This window comes from Myotis nattereri (genome assembly GCF_964212035.1).
Source record: "Myotis nattereri genome assembly, chromosome: 8".
In the NCBI taxonomy this organism is placed as follows: Eukaryota; Metazoa; Chordata; class Mammalia; order Chiroptera; family Vespertilionidae; genus Myotis; species Myotis nattereri.
Genome location: NC_138083.1, coordinates 13,055,956 through 13,074,336, shown reverse-complemented (window position 1 = coordinate 13,074,336; position 18,381 = coordinate 13,055,956). Strand labels below are relative to the sequence as shown.

At 48.0% G+C, this 18,381-nt stretch overlaps 1 protein-coding gene across 2 annotated transcripts in view; it reads right to left on the bottom strand.

Annotated features, from left to right (window-relative positions):
- Nucleotides 1-4,409: 4,409 nt before the first annotated feature.
- PTGIS (prostaglandin I2 synthase) overlaps nucleotides 4,410-18,381 on the bottom strand; it is a gene marked incomplete at both ends in the record, with an annotated part of 39,271 nt that continues 25,299 nt past the window's right edge. For both annotated transcript variants that reach the window (XM_081096930.1, XM_081096931.1), the window contains 4 exons: nucleotides 4,410-4,554; nucleotides 12,215-12,366; nucleotides 12,795-12,976; nucleotides 14,853-15,021. In XM_081096930.1, the coding sequence (XP_080953056.1) occupies nucleotides 4,410-4,554; nucleotides 12,215-12,366; nucleotides 12,795-12,976; nucleotides 14,853-15,021 (648 nt within the window). The remainder of the gene's footprint in view (nucleotides 4,555-12,214; nucleotides 12,367-12,794; nucleotides 12,977-14,852; nucleotides 15,022-18,381) is intronic.

Genomic DNA, 18,381 nt, shown 5'->3' with positions numbered 1-18,381 from the left:
GCTGTTACTTGACATGTCTGTCACTCACAGCCAAATCCAATCTCAATAAATGTGTCTCCATGGCCCCCCTCACGATGAGGAAACTGATGTGAGGGACATTAACCGAGGGACATTATTTTTTACCCAAACATTTGGAAGAAAAACAATGTTCTCTTTTTTATTTTTCTCAAATCTAATTCATTTCACTTTTTTTTAAATGCTAGGATTTATATATATATTTTTTATTGATTTCAGAGAGGAAGGGAGAGGGGGAAACATCAATGATGAGTCATTGATCTGCTGCTTCCTGCACGCCCCCTACTGGGGATTGAGCCCGCAAACCCAGCATGTGCTCTTGACCGGAATCCAACCCAGGACCCTTCAATTGGCAGGCCAACACTCTATCCATTGAGCCAAACCAGCTAGGGCCCTTCTTTAAAAAAAAAAAAAAAAAAAAATTAAATAAATGCCTACATACACTGACGGGTAAAGAACATCCAGTGAATTTTTGAGATATTCTTTTGTTTTGGGGTTGTGAGCCTCCACCCCAAGTCCTCTGTGGCTACTCTGTCCTGTGCCACCAGGAGGATCGGTGATGGGAAGGTCCTGAGCTCGGTCTCAGGAGGCAGAGAGGCCCGCACGTGAATCCCACATCTACTATTTATTAGTCATGTGATCTTGGGCAAGCCACTTCCCCTCTCTGACCCTCGACTTCTTCCCCTGTACAAATGGAAATAATAATACACACCGGAGGGTAGCTGGAGGTATGACTTGATTCTAAGGTGCTTTGTGCTCCCTTCCTAGAAGCTAACTCTGCCATTCCGGACACAGCCGCCCTCATTCTGAATCACACTCAGAGGCAGTTTCACAAACAAGGATGGTTTAATATATTTCAGCATGTTTCCATTCAACAGTATTATATGAAAATAGAATTCTTTACTTAAACAGCAAGGCACGAAACACTGTTTATTTAAAAATACACATCAACATCAATGAATCTGGCAAGACACTTCAGCTCTCAACCGAAGAATGGGCAGGTGGGTGTCACCAGCTCAGTGTGCTCGGCCACTGATGGTAGGAGACCCTGGGAGGCACTCGGGCCAGGTGTACTGCACAGGTGACCCTCGTGGTGAGACGCTTTCTCCCTTCTCTGTCCTTTTCTCCCAGTGATGGTCAGGGAGGAAGTCTTGGGTGGTGCTGACCTGACTTTAATGCCACTCAAATACTTGCTTGTCTCACTTTGCAACAGAGAAGTGACAGATCTCAAGCCCTGAGCCTCAGCCACACCAGCATGGAGACCCCCTTCCATCGAATTTATTTTTCACAGTCACTTTCTATTCTTGACAACGAGTGATATATGTTGTCCATTACCGGCAGCAATAAAAAAAAAAAAAGTTACCTTTTCAAACAACTATAAGTTTTAAAAAAAATGAGTCTGTTTCAAGGAAAATATCTGGTAAACAACAATATAAAATATAGCCAAAAAATAATGATAATGATGTTAAGAAACACTTCAGTAGGTCAACCTAAGACTGTTTCTAACATATGTCCTGCAATTTTGTGATTCTAAAGCAAGGAACGAAGAAATACAATGACAACTGGGTACCTTCCTAGATAATCTGTAGCCAGGAGCTAACCCACTCATCTCTCGCTCTTCTTTATATTTTTTAAAAGAAAAAGAAAAATAAAGATTAAAACAAGGGAAGGCTTAAATCATTGTCTCCTAAGCTGTACTTCAGTATCTCTGGTACCAGCTGGAGCTGCCTGGTGGGAGATTTGTCTCTTCCTAATGATTGTGGCTTCAAGGAGGTGCACCACCTTTAAAGAAAATTGGCCTTTTTTAAAAAACAAAAACAAAACATAGGTGAGAATCTAGTCTCAGTGACAAAGCGTCCCTGATTTGGAAGAGGGGAGTCACAAGGGCTTTCCCCCACCAGGGTAGCAGCCTCACAGAGAGATCTTCCTGCTATTTCTGCTGGCCTTCTTCCTTCCCTTCCAAACTAGGATGAGGCAGCTGAGGGTTGCCGTGGAAACCGGCTCCATCCTCCCACAGGAGGCTGCCAGGCCTGATTTCCTGCGGAGTTAAGAAGCAGGCGGCAGCAGGGGTCACCCAGGCATGAAGATGGGTTTCCCTGGGGATATCCTGCCTCTTGCCAATCACAGTATCTGTCTGGGAATCCTGGGGGCGCCTGGAGGCTGAGGGCCAGGGAAGCCCCCAAGCCCCCCAGTGCTGCTCTAAGAGACTAGCTCCCGACACATTCGGAAATCTCAGGCCCTCTCTTCTCTTTCAGCTAAAGCTAAAGTAACTTAGCTCTCTGTGTGTGTGTGTGTGTGTGTGTGTGTTTGTGTGTGTGTGTGTCTGCATCTCATGAGATGCACCCGGCCATGCATGCCTCTGGCTCTGATGCCAAACAGAACTGTACCTCCATCATCCCCTTGAGCCCAAGGAATGCATTTGCCATTGGGACAATAAGTCTGTTTGCTGAATTCTACTAGCTTATGAGCTGTGTGACCCTGGCAGTCACCTCACCCCTCTGAACCTGTTTCCTCATCTATAAAAAGGTGTCACCATCCCCTCTTTGCAGAGATGATGTGAGAAATAGAAATACGATGTCCATTGTGCCTGTCACAGACATTTAGAGAGTTCTCAATAAACAGAATCTAATATTAACAATGCTCACCATCATATTAAAGGTTTCTAGGCAATTTTTTCTCTTTGAGCTCCTCTTCCCCACATCCCCAAACTGATGCAAAGGCAAGTTTTCATCACTGATCTGTTTGTTGGAAGGGTGGTGAACACAGGAAGATGGACCATTGGCCTAAGAACCCGTCAGCAGGTTCCTACCACCTCCTAAAAGATCACTTCTAAGAGTTAGAACAGGGTTCTCAAGCTCCAAGGCCTTCATGGGCCAGGAGGTACAAGGAATGGAGAAGCAGAAAGAAAAAATTCCACCAAGGAGAAACCCTGGTGACCCAGAGCACACGTCCCAGAAAAGGGAGGTGGCTGCTTCTCAACTCTGGCCAGTGGTTGCCCTTGGGAATAAGGGCCCAGTTTTTCCAAGTTTTCAAGAGAAGCTGGACATTCTGAATCGACTCTCCCAAAGATGATATGGAAACAACTTATATATAAAACAGGTCTGCAGACTGCATCATGCCCACAGCTGGAGTTCCTGAGCTAGACTGGAGGAAACCAAAGCCTCCTCTGTTTTTGCCTTGCCCAGTCCAAGGAGCCTGGCTGCTTCCTTCCATCAGGACGTCCTGTGGGGCCTGTGACTTCCTTATTCCCGACTTCATTCTCAGCATTAACAAGGCTTGTCCCATCTGGAGCCCGTAACCCTGGAACAGCGAGCTCCACTGCTCCAAGCCCAGTGGCCAGAGCCGTGGTTCTCAGCCTTCTGGCCCTTTAAATGCAGCTCCTCATGTGTGACCCAACCACAACATTATTTTCGTTGCTACTTCATCACTGTCATGTTGCTTCTGTTATGAATCGTCATGTAAATATCTGATATGCAGGATGGTCTTAGGCGACCCCTGTGAAAGGGTCATTCGACCGCCAAAGGGGTCGCGACCCACAGGTTGATGACCGCTGGTCTAGAGGGTGCTCACGATCTGAACCGTGGATGCATCAGCTTCGGAAACCCTCCTGCACTTTCTCAAGAATCTTGTGAATGGAGAGATGAGGGAACCAGAAACAGGTCTAAGGACTCCTTTGGCTTCAGCTAATTTAAGAATAATTTGGGGCCCTAACCGGTTTGGCTCAATGGATAGAGCATCGGCCTGCGGACTGAAAGGTCCCAGGTTCGATTCTGGTCAAGGGCATGTACCTGGGTTGCGGGCACATCCCCAGTAGGAGGTGTGTAGGAGGCAGCTGATTGATGTTTCTCTCTCATAGATGTTTCTAAACTCTCTGTCCCTCTCCCTTCCTCTCTGTAAAAAAAATCAATAAAATATATTTTAAAAAAAGGTTTAGCAGATTAAAAAAAAGAGAAGAATAATTTGGGGACCAGCTTATTTCAAGGGACACACTGCTAGGTCTAAAATGGCCTTTTTAAGGCCAGCATCTGCTTTGAGTGGTTAAGGCCTCAACCACACCATTGTCAAGGGCTTGGACAGTGGCCCCTCTGGGAGTTGGGGCACAGCAGTCGGGACTCCTAGTCTGCTCTGTTTGCCCTAACTTTTGTGGGTGTCATAAGGTGAGAGGAGCAAGGTGAGCCAGGCACAGAAAGAGTCTCATTTTGGTCTAAACCTTCCTCTCTCAGCTTCCTTTCTTCCCTCTTCCCCCAACCAGCCTTCCCGGTAAAAAGCAGTAAAATGCTGAAGCTGATACTGTTGGGTGTTCGAAGCTGTGCACCCAGGCCAGATGTGGACACAGAAAGTTGGGCGATCCAGGTGCAGGCTGGGTGGGGGCAAGCGTGTGGAGACCGGTCTGTTCACGGCCGGATGCGGTAACGGATGGGCACATCGTGTTCTGGCTGCATCAGCCCGAAGCCGTACCTGCTGAGGTCAAATTCAGGGATCTCCACGTTGGGGTTGACCAGCTCCAGGTCAAAGTGCGCCAGCACAAGAAACACGAATCTGCAGAGAGATGGCATGGAAGGTGTGAAGAAGAGGGAACATGGAGGGCTTGTTCAAAATAAGGCAGGAGAGATTCATAGAGATATATGGACGGCATATGTAAACAAATGTACTTGCCACCTCCCACAACCACATCAAAATTACAACTAAAATCCGGAACAACCATCATTCAGAACCACCTGAAATCTGGCTGAATGGAAGTCCTGCAACTAGAGAAGTAAAGAAGAAAGCACATTGAGACTGGTAGGAGGGATGGAGGCTTAGAACAGGCTGGTCCGACACCCACGTGTGGTGATTTTTTAATCAGGAGGGATATCTCTAAGACAGCGGTTCTCAACCTTGGCTGCACATTAGAATCACCTGGGAATCTTTTTAAAATCCTGATTTCTGGGCCTCATCCTCTGGAAATTCTGTTTCTTTGTTACTAATGTTGTGGCCCCACCCCATCACCAAGAAACAGAATTTCCGGAGGATGGGGCCCAGAAATCAGGATTTTAAAAAGATTCCCAGGTGATTCTACTGTGCAGCCAAGGTTGAGAACCACTTCTCTAAGGCCTCCCATAAGAAGCAAGGGATCCCAGCCCCACATTAGACTCTCAGCCCAGGGTTCTGGAGCTAGGAAGAGAAGTCCCCATAACTTCAGGCTATAAAACCAGCAGGGATTGTGGCTGAGTGACACAGAGGCTGTTGGAGTCCCAGGTGTTCCTCTTAAAGGACCTGCCCATGAACTTACAGGATTTCGCTTCCTCTGAGCTTCAGGTGGTGGCTTTGGGGGAATCCAGAGACATACGGGTGGGGGTTGGGGGGGAACTGGACTGTGGCATTGGGGTAGAAACTCAGGGGCAGCTTTCTCCCAGACAGGGATGCTCACAAGGGTCATTGTTCCTGTGCTGGAACCTCCCCCAACACAGAGCTGACTGGCAGCCATATCTGAGTTTCTATCAGCATGGCCCACAGTTTGCTCTGCCCTGGTGATTCCCTGAGACCCCATCCAATTTTCACCCCCACCAAGCTGTTTATAGCAGCTTTTCACTGGCCTGTCCTGGTTCAGGCGTCAGACTTTGCTAAAATCTCTCAAAAAAGTAGCAGCTGGCATCAGTGTGCCCCAAACCTACCAATAAAAGGCCCAAGACCTGGCACTAGCACCAGCCTGCCTTCCTTCACAGCTGGGCCTCATCTGGCACTTCCTAGTCCAATACAAGTAGCAGCCATCTGCAGATCTCTCTGTAGCTCCTGCCAGATGGCCGCAAGCAGTGGCTGCTGACTTTGCTCCTCCTGGAAGGCCCCAGAGCCAGTGCACCTGGTGATAGCTTCAGAGCATACCAGATTACAACGCTACCATTTCACACGTGACACACTCAAGGGAAAGACTCAGTGAACACCAAAGCCCCACTGAAGCAAGTCCTGCTCCATAAGGATGTCTCCTGCAAAGCAGCTCTTCCACTGTAGACACAGCTGGTCCTCACAGCCAACTGGCCTGGAGGTCAATTCTTCCCAGTGACGCCAACAGCAACCAAGGCTCAACTACAAGACTGTGCACACAGCCCACACAGAGGCACACTTAGAGTGCCCAGCTCAGGTGACTGAGGAGACTGAGCCACTGGGCCTTCAGGACACCCTACCAATTCCAGGAGACATAACAGCTCTACCTAATACACAGAAACAAACCCAGGGAAGCAGCCAAAATGCAGAGACAAAGAAATGTGTTACAGATGAAAAAAAATGGAAGCAAGCAAACTACTAGATACAGCGTTCAAAACAGTGGTTATAAGGTTACACAAGGGTCTTAATGAGAACTTCAAGGGACTTAATGAGAGCTTCAAAAAAATAAATGAGAGCGCAAAGGGACTTAGTGAGACTTTCAAGAATCATAGCGAGAATGTCAAAGACATGAAAAAGGACCAGTCAGAAATTAAGCATACACTAACTGAAGTAAAGAATAATTTACAGGGATCCAACAGTAGAGCAGAGGATTCCAAGAATCAAATCAACGATTTGGAATATGAGGAAGCAAAAAAAACACCCAATCAGAAGAGAGAGGGAAAAAAAGAATCCAAAAATATGAATATAGTGTAAGGAGCCTCTGGGACAACTTCAAACATACCAACATTTGCATTATGGGGGTATCAGAAGGAGATGAGAGAAAGCAAGATATTGAAAACTTATTTGAAGAAACAATGACAGAAAACTTCCCCTACCTGGTGAAAGAAATAGACTACAAGTCCAGGAAGTGCAGAGAATCATAAAAAAGAGGAACCCAAGAGGCCCACACCAAGACACATCATAATTAAAATGCCAAGGTTTAAAGATAAGAGAGAATCTTAAAAGCAGCAAGAGAAAAGCAGTTAGTTACCTACAAGGGTACACCCATATGACTGTCAGCTGATTTCTCAACAGAAACTTTGCAGGCCAGAAAGGAGTGGCAAGAAATACTCAAAGTGAAGAATAGCAAGGACCTACAACCAAGATTTCTCTACCCAGCAAAGCTATCATTTAGAATTGAAGGTCAGATAAAGAGCTTCACAGACAAGAAAAAGCTAAAGGAGTCCATCACCACCAAACCAATATTACATGAAATGTTGAAGGGTATTCTTTAAGTAGAAGAAGAAGAAAAAAAGATAAAAAATGTGAACAATAAAATGGCAATAAATACATATCTATCAACAATTGAATCTAAAAATCAAAATAAACGAACAAGAAATATAATGAACAAAATAAACTGATGAATACAATAGAATCAGAGGCAGGGAAACATGGAACAAAATGATGAATCTCAGAGGGAAGGGGGGATGAAGGGGTGGGAAGAGATTAACCAAAGATCTTATATGTATACCAGAGGCCCCATGCACGAAATTCGTGCAAGGGGCTTGGCCCTCGTAGCCTTGGCTGGCTCTCACAGCCCCTGGCTTTGTCCGGAAGGTCATCCGGAAGGATGTCCAGAAGGTCATTTGGCTATTCGGCCTAATTAGCATATTAGCTCTTTATTATATAGGATAGGCATTACCTATGGACACAGACAATAGGGTGGTGAAGGCCTGGGGTGGGGTGGGAACCAGGTGGAGGAGGGCAATGGGGGGTAAGGGAAAGGAGACATCTGTAATACTCTCAACAATAAAGATTTAAAAAATAAAAAAAGATATATCTACCCCTATGTTCATTGCAGCATTATTCACGGTGACCAAGACGTGGAAACAACCAACAACTGAAGTGTCTTTCAATAGATAATTGGATAAAGAAGATGTGGTACATATGGATATACAATGGAATACTACTCAGCCATCAGAAAAGATAAAATACTGCTATTTGCAACAACATGGATGGATCTTTAAAATATTATGTAAGTGAAATAAGTCATACAGAAAGTCAAGAACCATATGATGTCACCTCTATGTGAGATATAAAACTGAAAGCAACGAATGAACAAACATGACAAACAGAAACTCACAAACACAGACAACAGTAGGGCGGTTGCCAGAGGGAAGGAGTTTGGCGGGAGGTAGGAAAGGGTAAAGGGGGCCAAGTACATGGTGACAGAAGACGACCTGACTTGGAGAGAACACACAATGCAGTATACAGATGATGTATCATAGAACTGTACCCCTGAAACCTATATCATTCTATTAACCAATGCCACCCCAATAAATTTAATAAAATTAAAAATAACAAACAGAAAAGGAATAAGGGAGGAGAGCAACGGCCTCCTCCGGAGTCTGCCCCCAACTCTGACTTTGGGAAAAGTGAGAAAAGGAGAGTGAGAGAGCAGGAGCTCCTACATGTGTGCCACCCTGTGGGCATACATCAGGCGGGCCCATGCACTAGCATGGCTGCCAGGCGTGAGCAGAAGTGACCTGTGTGTCAGCTTCACACCAAAGCGTTTCAGAGCAGGTGCTGCACTCCAGCTTCCCTTGGGTCTGGAGGTGTGTGGGCCTCGCGTTGAGATGGAAAGAGCTGAGTCTCTGCATGGAGGGGAGGAGACCCCCAAACCCACGGCCGACTTTGTGTGAGTGGGAACTAAGCTTTGTTGTCACAGCTGCTGAGACTGGGGGGTTGGGGGGGGGTCGTTTGGTTCAGCAGCATAGCCCAGCTTCCTCTGATCAGTATGAACAGCGACTCCTCTGACTCCCCCCACACGCTCACCCTCCCTCCCAAATACCTGGAAGTCCTCACCTTCTGCTCTGGTCAAGGCTGCTGCTAAATCACAGGCTGCCTCTGTGAGATCGCACACAGGCACCCCTCCCTCAAGACGCTTAACTGTGTCTGTGGGGAAACTGTCGAAAGGAACAAACTTGCCCTAATCGGTTTGGCTCAGTGGATAGAGTGTCAGCCTGTGGACTCAAGTGTCCCAGGTTAGATTCTGGTCAAGGGCATGTACCTTGGTTGCGGGCACATCCCCAGTAGGGAGTGTGCAGGAGGCAGCTGATCGATGTTTCTCTCTCATCGATGTTTCTAACTCTCTATCCCTCTCCCTTCCTCTCTGTAAAAAATCAATAAAATATATTAAAAAAAAAAAAAAGGAACCAACTTTGCAAAAAAGTACTCTTTACTGCCATCTTCTGGAAAACTGTCCTAGTAAGTACACAAACCATGTTTTTGATGTCATCAGTGTGCCCATAAATGTGGTGGCAGCCCTGCCTTATGTCAACTGCTTCCTGCCCACCTGCCTTATCTTACTCAGCACCACCCTGTCAGTGAGGGTGAGCACTGGGTCTTCAGCTCCTCTGCCCCCCACCATCCCCCCACTGAGACCCAGGTGCCCAAGGTGGACTGAGCACACGGCAAGGATTCTCTAATCTTACTGAATGAACGATAAGAGGGAAGACAAAGACAGAGCAAAGTCAAGCTCTGGATGGAAGAGCTGGATACAGAACTTGTCTCTCCTCGTAAGGGTGTGGGGCCCTTGTCAAGTTTCTCGGTTTCCCCATCTGGTCAAAGAAGGTCAAAAAAGTGGGATGTATGAAGTCTGGTCGGTGTGGCTCAGTGGTTGAGCGTCAACCTATGAACCAGGAAGTCACGGTTTGATTCCCAACCAGGGCACATGCCCGGGTTGTGGGCTCAATCCCTCTGTGCAGGAGGCAGCCGATCAATGATTCTCTCTCATCATTGATGTTTCTAGCTCTCTCTCCCTCTCCCTTCCTCTCTGAAATAATAAAAAGATACATATTTTTAAAGTGGGATGTATCCCTTCCAGCTCTGAAGCTGTAGGATGCTGGAGGGTGAGTTTATACAGGGTAGGGGTCCCGTATCCACACCTGGAGTTGGATCCTGGTACCTCCACTCACCAGGTGTGTGACCTGGCAAATGATTTGACCTCAGTGTTAGACTGACACCTACCTAGCAGGCTGTCATGATGATTAAGTGAGATAAAAATAACAACCACTTAGCTAATTTATTGAAGCACTACATGCCAGACACCGTGCTAAACATTTAGTGTCCTAATATGATCTCTATCTGTCCGAAAGCTTTAGGAGGTAGGAGCTACAGCAGGTCCTGCTATAACACTTGTTTTGAACACCTGACTTTGTTCCAATGTGATTGACATATTAGGGCACGAGTGAAGCTTAATGCAAATTTCACATTAGCTTATGTGCAATTTTATCTGTGAGAAACACAAGGAGAATGCAAAACCTGCACCCAGCTGAGCTGAGCTGAGCTGAGCTGAGCAAGAATTTACAACACACACACACACACACACACACACACACCTAAACTCTATCCTCCCTTGACCCCAGCTCACGGTGCGTGCATGTGCGTACGTGCACATGTGTGTGTGTTATGTGCCCCACCACTCATATCAAATGTCCAATTTCAGATACCCCTCCTTCCACTCCTCACAGTAGCTCACAGCTGCCATCCCACCCACGGTCCACTTCCACAGTGAACTTCAGGTCGTTTTAAGAGTGAAGTGCCGTATTTTCTGTAGCACTTGGGTATTTCTTAGCCATTTAACACGTGTAAACCTCTGCTGCCATTTTCCCTAGGTTCTTATCTTTTTCTCATTGTGTCACGGGTGAGGTTTTTGGCCCCATTGTTCCCACAATCCCTGTGGTTTTTAATGCGTGATTTCTCACGGCACAGTGATTTTGGGGAACACTCATGAACAGAACCAGCTGTTTTATGATCTCCATTTTACTGTTAGATAAAACTGTGGCAGAGAGGTTAGTGTTAAATGCCCATTCACTTAGCATAATACCGACCCGGTAACAATAGTGCGATTAGTAATTACGATAGTAACTAACATTTATTAGGTGCTCACAATGAGCCAGGCAGTGGGTTAAGTGTTTAGAAAGATCTCATTCCTCTGTCCTGACACCTCTGGGATGCAGTATGACCAGTGTTAGAAATATGCCTCTGATTTATCTTCATAGAAAAGAAACAGCATGTGGCCAGGCAGCGGCTGAATTTCCCGAGAGCAAACAGGATGTGGGGGTGGGGAGAGAGGATGAGAGCTGTACCTGTGGCTGATACACACGTCCTAGGAAGATTCCCCTAGACCAGTGGCCGGCAAACTCATTAGTCAACAGAGCCAAATAGCAACAGTACAATGACTGAAATTTCTTTTGAGAGCCAAATTTTTTAAACTTAAACTATATAGGTAGGTACATTGTTATTAACTTAATTAGGGTGCTCCTAAGGCTTAGGAAGAGCCACACTCAAGGGGCCAAAGAGCCGCATGTGGCTCGCGAGTGTGGCCACGAAGTTTCAATCGCACTGTACATGTGCGCCCGCACGTGGTATTTTGTGGAAGAGCCACACTCAAGGGGCCGCAGTTTGCCAACCACTGCCCTAGGCAAAGAGAGGTGGAGGCAACTAGAGAAGGCCCAGCCATTTTTTAAAATAACCCAATGGGAGACAGCAAGACCTAGGTGACCTATTAGGAAATAGGTGATGAGACAGTACTCAGCCAATGAGGAACCGGAGGAGGGTCTAAGTAAATAGGCTATGTCTTCTGCCCCACGTGTGATCCTGTAAAATGAGTGCCCGCTCTTAAGAGCGCTATTTTAAAGTCTCACTTTTGCCATGCTTCTGTTTCCCAGTCCATCATTGAAATTCGGCCAGGTGAGCCATTTCTCACACCAGTATCCCAATTTTATAGTTGAGAAAAATAAGAGCACAGAAGGTCACCCAGCTTACACTGACTACGGGGCTGGACAGAAGGACTGGGTGGATATCCTAACCCCTGGCCCAATCTGTTTGTGACCTGGGGGCCAAGGCTTTTGGGGTCAAGGGAAGAGAATGAAGAGGCATTAAAATAACCAAAGGGCAGGGTGACCCTTGGCCAGTTCCGCCGAGGTTCTGAGCAGTACAGCGGCTGCAGACAGACGGCCACGGTCAGCTGCACAAGATGTCCAGTGTCTGGTATTCTGGGTGTTTGGTATCTGGGCATAGGCTCAGGGGGAAGGACCTGTTGCCAGATCTGATTATTTCAAAAGGAATCAGAAAGCTGGCTTTTTACGTGAGCTCTTCTGATTCTTAAAAGTTAGCACATATTCTAAAAACACAAGTAAGATTTGTGGGCAAGACATGGCTCGTGGATGTCGTTTGAAGTCTCTTCCTTAAACCCTTCTCCTGGCTTAGCTTCTCGGTCTCCAGAGAGGAAGGTGTGTGCCAACCAGATAGAGCAGGAGCCTCCCCTTGCCCAGCCCCCCGTCCCCAAACTCACTGTTTCATGCTGCTGATGGCGTAACCCCTCCCCAGGCACTGATTGTGCCCAGCACCCCAGGGCATGCTGTAATTCTTCAGTCGCTTCCCATCCTTGTAAAAGTCCTTCTTCTCTGATCCATCAGCGTTCAGGAATCGGTTGTACTTAAAAACCTGCGACAGGAAGAAGGTCCATTTCTGACTCCACCCCCATACATGCATGCATGAAAACAAGCTACGAGCATGTTCACCGCAGGCTTGTTTATAAGAGGAAATAACTGGAAACAACATAAGGGGCAATTAATGGAAGATTGGTTAAAAAATTATGGCAGCTATTTATTGATTTATATATTTTTATTGATTTCAGAGAGAAAGGGAGAGGAAGAGAGAGAGATAGAAACATCAATGATGAGAGAGAATCATTGATTGGCTGCCTCCTGCACGCCCCACACTGGGATCTAACCCACAACCCAGGCATGTGCCTTGACCAGGAATCGAACGGTGACAAGGTCACACAGCAAAAAGCAGAGCGAGGATGCCGCTCAGATCTGGCTGGTCCCGAAGCCACTTTCTCCCCACGGTCTCTATAACATGGCATTTACCTCGGGGTCTGTGTAAATCTCTGGGTCCTTCTGGGGACTCAGGAATGGAAAGAGGAGGAGGCGGTCGCCGCGTCGCAGGGAGAATTCCCGCCCATCTGCCATGGGGATGGCCATGTCCGCCACAACCTCTCGGGTGATGAAGGGCGCAGCCGTGAGTCTGAGGGTCTCACTCAGCACACTCTCTGCACGGGGCAGGTACAAGGAAGAGTCAGCAGCCGTCCTCTACCCATTTAAATGCCACCCCCTAGGACATGTTGTAGCATCAAGACATTTACAGAGGAAGGTGAGGAGGTTCAGAAAGGGAGCATGACTTGCCCACAGTCAGGCCGAAAAGGCAAGTTCATGAGGTGTTATTGCTATGGTCCCTCAGAGATCTTAGACTTGAGGATTTGGGTCTAATCCCAAGAGAGGCAATGAGGGGAGGTGGGGACCAGAGAGATATCAGAGAAGACTAGGGAGAGAGCAGGACCATCAGTATTGGTTGTTTCTGCCTGCCCAGCATACAGTCAGTCCCTTTCTGGAAACAGTACCCTGGTTTTCCTCTGAGGACCACCCCTCTCCCACTCTCAGGGGTTGGTGCCGGGAGCCGGTCCATCCTTGCTGTTTCAAAGGACCTGGCATATATGGCATACTGTTCTTCAAATGTTTGCTCACCTTCTTGGCACTATGTGTTTTAACCAAGGTCTCTGAGAAAGGTTGTTTCCCCAGGTAGGGATTTTCCCCTGAAGTTAGGGAGGGAATAAAACCTCTTAACTAAGTGCCAGGCGGGTAATTAATCACTTTAACTACGAACAATCATGCTTAAGCTACATAATCTTTAGTCCCTGGAATGGAGATAAGAAACGCCCTAACCTTTGTAATAGAGATTGATAGGATTGAATCAACTGGTATAAATACAGATGTAACAAGACAGCAAGACACAGAAGAAGAGAGAACGAAGAGAGACAGAACCTAGGCACAGAACCTACACAGAACGTTCTCTAGAGACAGAAGAACTTCACTGGAGAGAACATGGCAAAAGATCCTGGACAGAAACTGGCCTCAGAACCTAGAGACAGAACCTAGCGAGAGAACATGGCAAAAGATCCTGGACTGAACCTGACTACAGAAATTGGCAAGAGAACCTGACTAGAACCTGGTGACTGAACCTGGCTGGAGAACCTGGACAGAACCTGGCTGGAGAACCTAGAGAGGGAACATGGCTACAGAACCTGACTGGAGAACCTGGAGAACCTGGCTGGAGAACCCAGCAAGAGACCATGGACACAGAACCTGGCTGGAGATCCTAAGCAGAACCTCTCTGGAGATCCAGACCAGAACTTGGCTGGAGATCCTGGCTAGGCTGCTGATCAACTGAACGCTGCCTCTGTGTCATTCCTTCTTCGCCGACTCCGTCTACGCCTTTGGGAACCCCTGGACCCGCTGGGGTTGGACCCCAGCAGGTTGGACTGTTGATTCCACTCCCAACTGCTGGGATTGGGCTGTGTGTGGCCAATCAGAGCATATTTCCAACCCTCTGAACCCTATGATTGGTTCAAGATGGGCATATGACCCAAAGAGAGCCAATGAGACACATTCCTGGGACTTTGGGTAGGAATGCTGCAGAGAGGCATGTGCTCACAGGGCAAGAACACGTCAGCTTGGAGCTTCTGGTGGCCCTCTTGCCAGCCTGAGACTGGAGCCAACCCAGCAGAAAACAAGGCTGAGAGATGGAGAAAGACGGAATCCTGAGGGCATTGTTGGAGCACCTGGATCCACCTGTACCTGAAGCTAAATACTTCTGGACTATTTAGTTTATTGCCCCAAATAAAGTCCTCTTTGTGCTCCAGCCAGTTTAAGTTAGGTTTCCTGCCATTTGCAACCTAAAACCTCCCACTGAGCCTATGCATAGCTGAGACTGAGGCATGGAGATGCCAAGTCTAAGAAGACAGGAGGCTCAGGGGGACCTTAGGTCAGAGGACACTGATGGACCCTGGACGACGGGAGCTCATGTGGGGGAGACCCGAGGGGGCCATGATGACCCAGCCTGGGGCTGTCTGAAGGGTCTGGCCATCTCACCGAGCACAGGCATGTTGTCTAAAACCTTCTGTGGGAGGGTGGTCATCTGTGAGACAGGCTGCTCTGCTCGAGAGAGGACATGCTCGAGTTCTTCACGGACGGCAGCCAGGGCCTCGGGATTCTTGAGGAGGAAGAGCAGAAGCCAGAAGGCAGCTGGACCCATGTTCCCCTGCAATGAGAAGAGCCCCAGTTGTACCATCGAGACAGCAAACCTGGGGTGTAAGCTGAATGGTCTATGCCATGGACACAGCCCTGGTCAAGGGGCAGGGGTCAGGAGGCCTGTGTTCCCACCCCTGCCAAACATCTAGGCATGACCTTTGTCTATCTTCACCTCAGGACAGGGCCAAGAACTGGAGTGTGGTTTGGCATAGCCCAATGGCTACTTCCAGGCTATTTCTGGCATCCCTGACCTTGAGCAAGATCACTGATATGAGGTCACAGAGGTAATTTTCATAGCTAATCAGCAAAATAAAAAAAGAAGCATCAATAGTAGTAATGGAGTGTGTTAATTAAGATTACTGTTGACATCTGAGGCTGGTGGCATCCCTGTGACTGCACTTCGTTTCATTAAAGAGGCAGAGTGTATTTCCCCACTCCTTGAATTTGGGGCTCAGTCATGTGACTTGCTCTGCCCAATAGAATGAGGCAGAATCAACAGAACAGCAGCTGTAGGCCTAGGCCTTTAGAGACCTTTTGTGTTTCCACCTGCCTGCCTCGCCCACTGGTCCCAAGAGGAGGATGGGAGACACATGGAATAAAGCTGAGCCCAGTCAAGACCAGCTGATGCCCAGCAGGCCCACAGGCATGTGAGTTAAGTAAGGGTGCAGCAAACATACAATATCTGAATATTTGCTTTCAAATATGTGGGTATTGTGTACATATAAAGCGAAGTAGCAATGATCAATGATGATTATGAAAGCTATTAATGGCTTGAAAAAATATTTAAAACTTCTCAATAGCTAAATAATTAGGAAAATGGATGGAATTTCTTGCTCTAAGACTTTAGCTTTGGCTGAACATTTTGATACTCATGTGTGCAGCATGTATTGGCTACAATGTGCATGGGGTACCCTTAAATGAGGCATGGGTGAATACCAACTAACCTCACTTGGGGGGAAGATCTTTGTGTACCATAAATGACTGTCCTATCCAATCTTTAGTAACAATGGAATATTAAACAGTCACTAAATGTCATGTTTGCCCAGTAATTCTATTACAGACTTAGTTGCATGTGGACAAAAAGCTGTTTGCACAGGGATATTTACCATGGTGCTGATGTAACAGCAAGATTGGAAGCAACCTCAGTGTCTATCAATAGGAGATCAATGAGATCAATGGTGATCATCCCAACAGGAAGTCGTTGCAAAGAAGCCGGCTCTGTGGGTACCAATAGGACTATAGGCAAGGCTCCCGGAAGCAAGCAAACAGCGAGATGCACACGGTGTGCGTGTTTAAAGGGGACGTATGCGAAGCAGCACAGACCGGCTCGGGAAGGAGGCTCAGATAACTGGCAGCCGAGGTTGCCTCTGGGACAGCAGCTGGGAGGATGGGAGGGGAGGGAGGGGGGAAACTGGCTTTTCACTGTGTATGATTTTTACAGGGGTCTGCAAGGACGCGGAGAAATGTCCACGACACAATGTTAGGGCAAATTAAAAGCGGGACTAAAAAACTACATGATCTTAACCACAGAAAAAAGACACACAAAAAAGGCAGTAAACAAAGGCACCAAAGCATCAGCGACGGTGAAACGGATGTTCTGTCCTTTTCTTTAGCTGCCGTGATGATTTCAGTGCCAAGGAGGTACCCTGTTCCCTTATTCAGTTCCCCCACTAAGGACACACCATTGTCACACCTTCCGCTGAACAGGAAAACTAAGAACTCCCTCGTCCAGTGACGGCGAACCTATGACACGCGTGCCAGAGGTGACACGCGAACTCACTTTTTTGGCTGATTTTTCTTTGTTAAATGGCATTTAAATATATAAAATATAAGTCTTTGTTTTACTATGGCGGCAAATACCAAAAAATTTCTCTATGTGACACGGCACCAGAGTTAAGTTAGGGTTTTTCAAAATGCGGACACGCCGAGCTCAAAAGGTTCGCCATCACTGGCCTAGTCCCTGCCCACTGCCCAGCGTGTAGGAGAGGCCCCATGGTATTTGTCGACTGAACATCTGTGTTCCTTTGGGCTGGGGCCTGCAAGTCAGCTTGGATGGAAGGTGGGCTGGCAGAGCCCTGACTGGGACCAGGCAGAGTTTGGTTCAAATCCCAGCTCCCCACTCCCTGTCACTCCAGACAAGTCACTCTCTCCTCTGGGCCTCCGGACTTCCCTTCTGCTCCAATAGCAGCAGGCCCACTGAGCCTGGATGCCAGCGGCCACAGAACAGGTGCTCAGAGAGGCTCCTCCCTCCCGCGGGCCCCTCCTCCAGGCTGGAGAACAAGTGGGGACCTGGGACTTTCCCTGAGGTTTCCTCCCGCACCTCAGGTCCAGCGGAGACAAGCAAGGTCAGTTGCTGTCCATCACTCAAAAAGCCAGGGGAATGCAGGCAATAAATAATTCAGCTTCGGGTTAACTCAGCGCCGAGGCCACTTCCGTTTGCCAGGATGGTCAGATGGGGGCCACGGCTCATTCGTTCCAAAGCAGGAGTGGAACACCAGGCTGCGCAGTTACCTCTGCTTTCAGGAAGAAGCTGTGGCAAGTTGGGGAGGTGACAAAGACCACCCTCCACCCGCCTGCACAGACGCGTGTGAGTGCGCGAGTGTGGGTGCACACGCGAAGTGTGCTCAGACAATCATGAGAGATTCTGAACTCGCTGCCCATTCACCCAGGAGGTCACTTGTAGTCTAGCATCATTCCCTCCCACTGAAGACAAAGTCCAAGGCCCAGAGCTGAGGGGAGCCTGGGCCCTGCTGGGGTTCTCCTCCTCTGCCCACCCCAACTCACACCCCTTTAGATCGGGCCTCTTCCCCTGCCTGGACTTGGGCCTCAGGCCACCGGCTTCTCCTATAGGTCCCTGGGTGCAGGCATTTCCCACTGACCCCTCCATCAGCCTGATTCCAGGCTTTGGGGTTCTGGACTCAGGGAGCTTTTGCGAGATGATGTCTGTAAAGTACTCAACAGGCTGGCTGGCACATGGCATGTGGTAAAGTGTTTGAGAGCTTCTGAAATAGCAATCGCAGCTACCATTTCTCAACCCCTTGGAATACTTTCCATCCTGGCCTCTGGGTGGCGCTCCATCCCGGTCCCGCCCCCTGGCCACTCCTCCTCAGTCTCCTTTGCCGGCTCCCCCTCATCTTCTCCATCCCAAACTGGAGAGGCCCAGAGCCTGGTCCCCCTCCCCATCCAACGTCACCCTCAGTGATCCCCAGGCCAGTCGTTTCAACAACAGGCCTACGCTGACAACTCCCAAATGAATGTCACAGCCCAGACCTTAACCCTGAACCCCAGACTCTTTAATTTAGGTGTCACCCCACCCCCCACCATTCTCCATCTCAAACTCAGCACACTCAAGACCTACTTCCTGATTTTC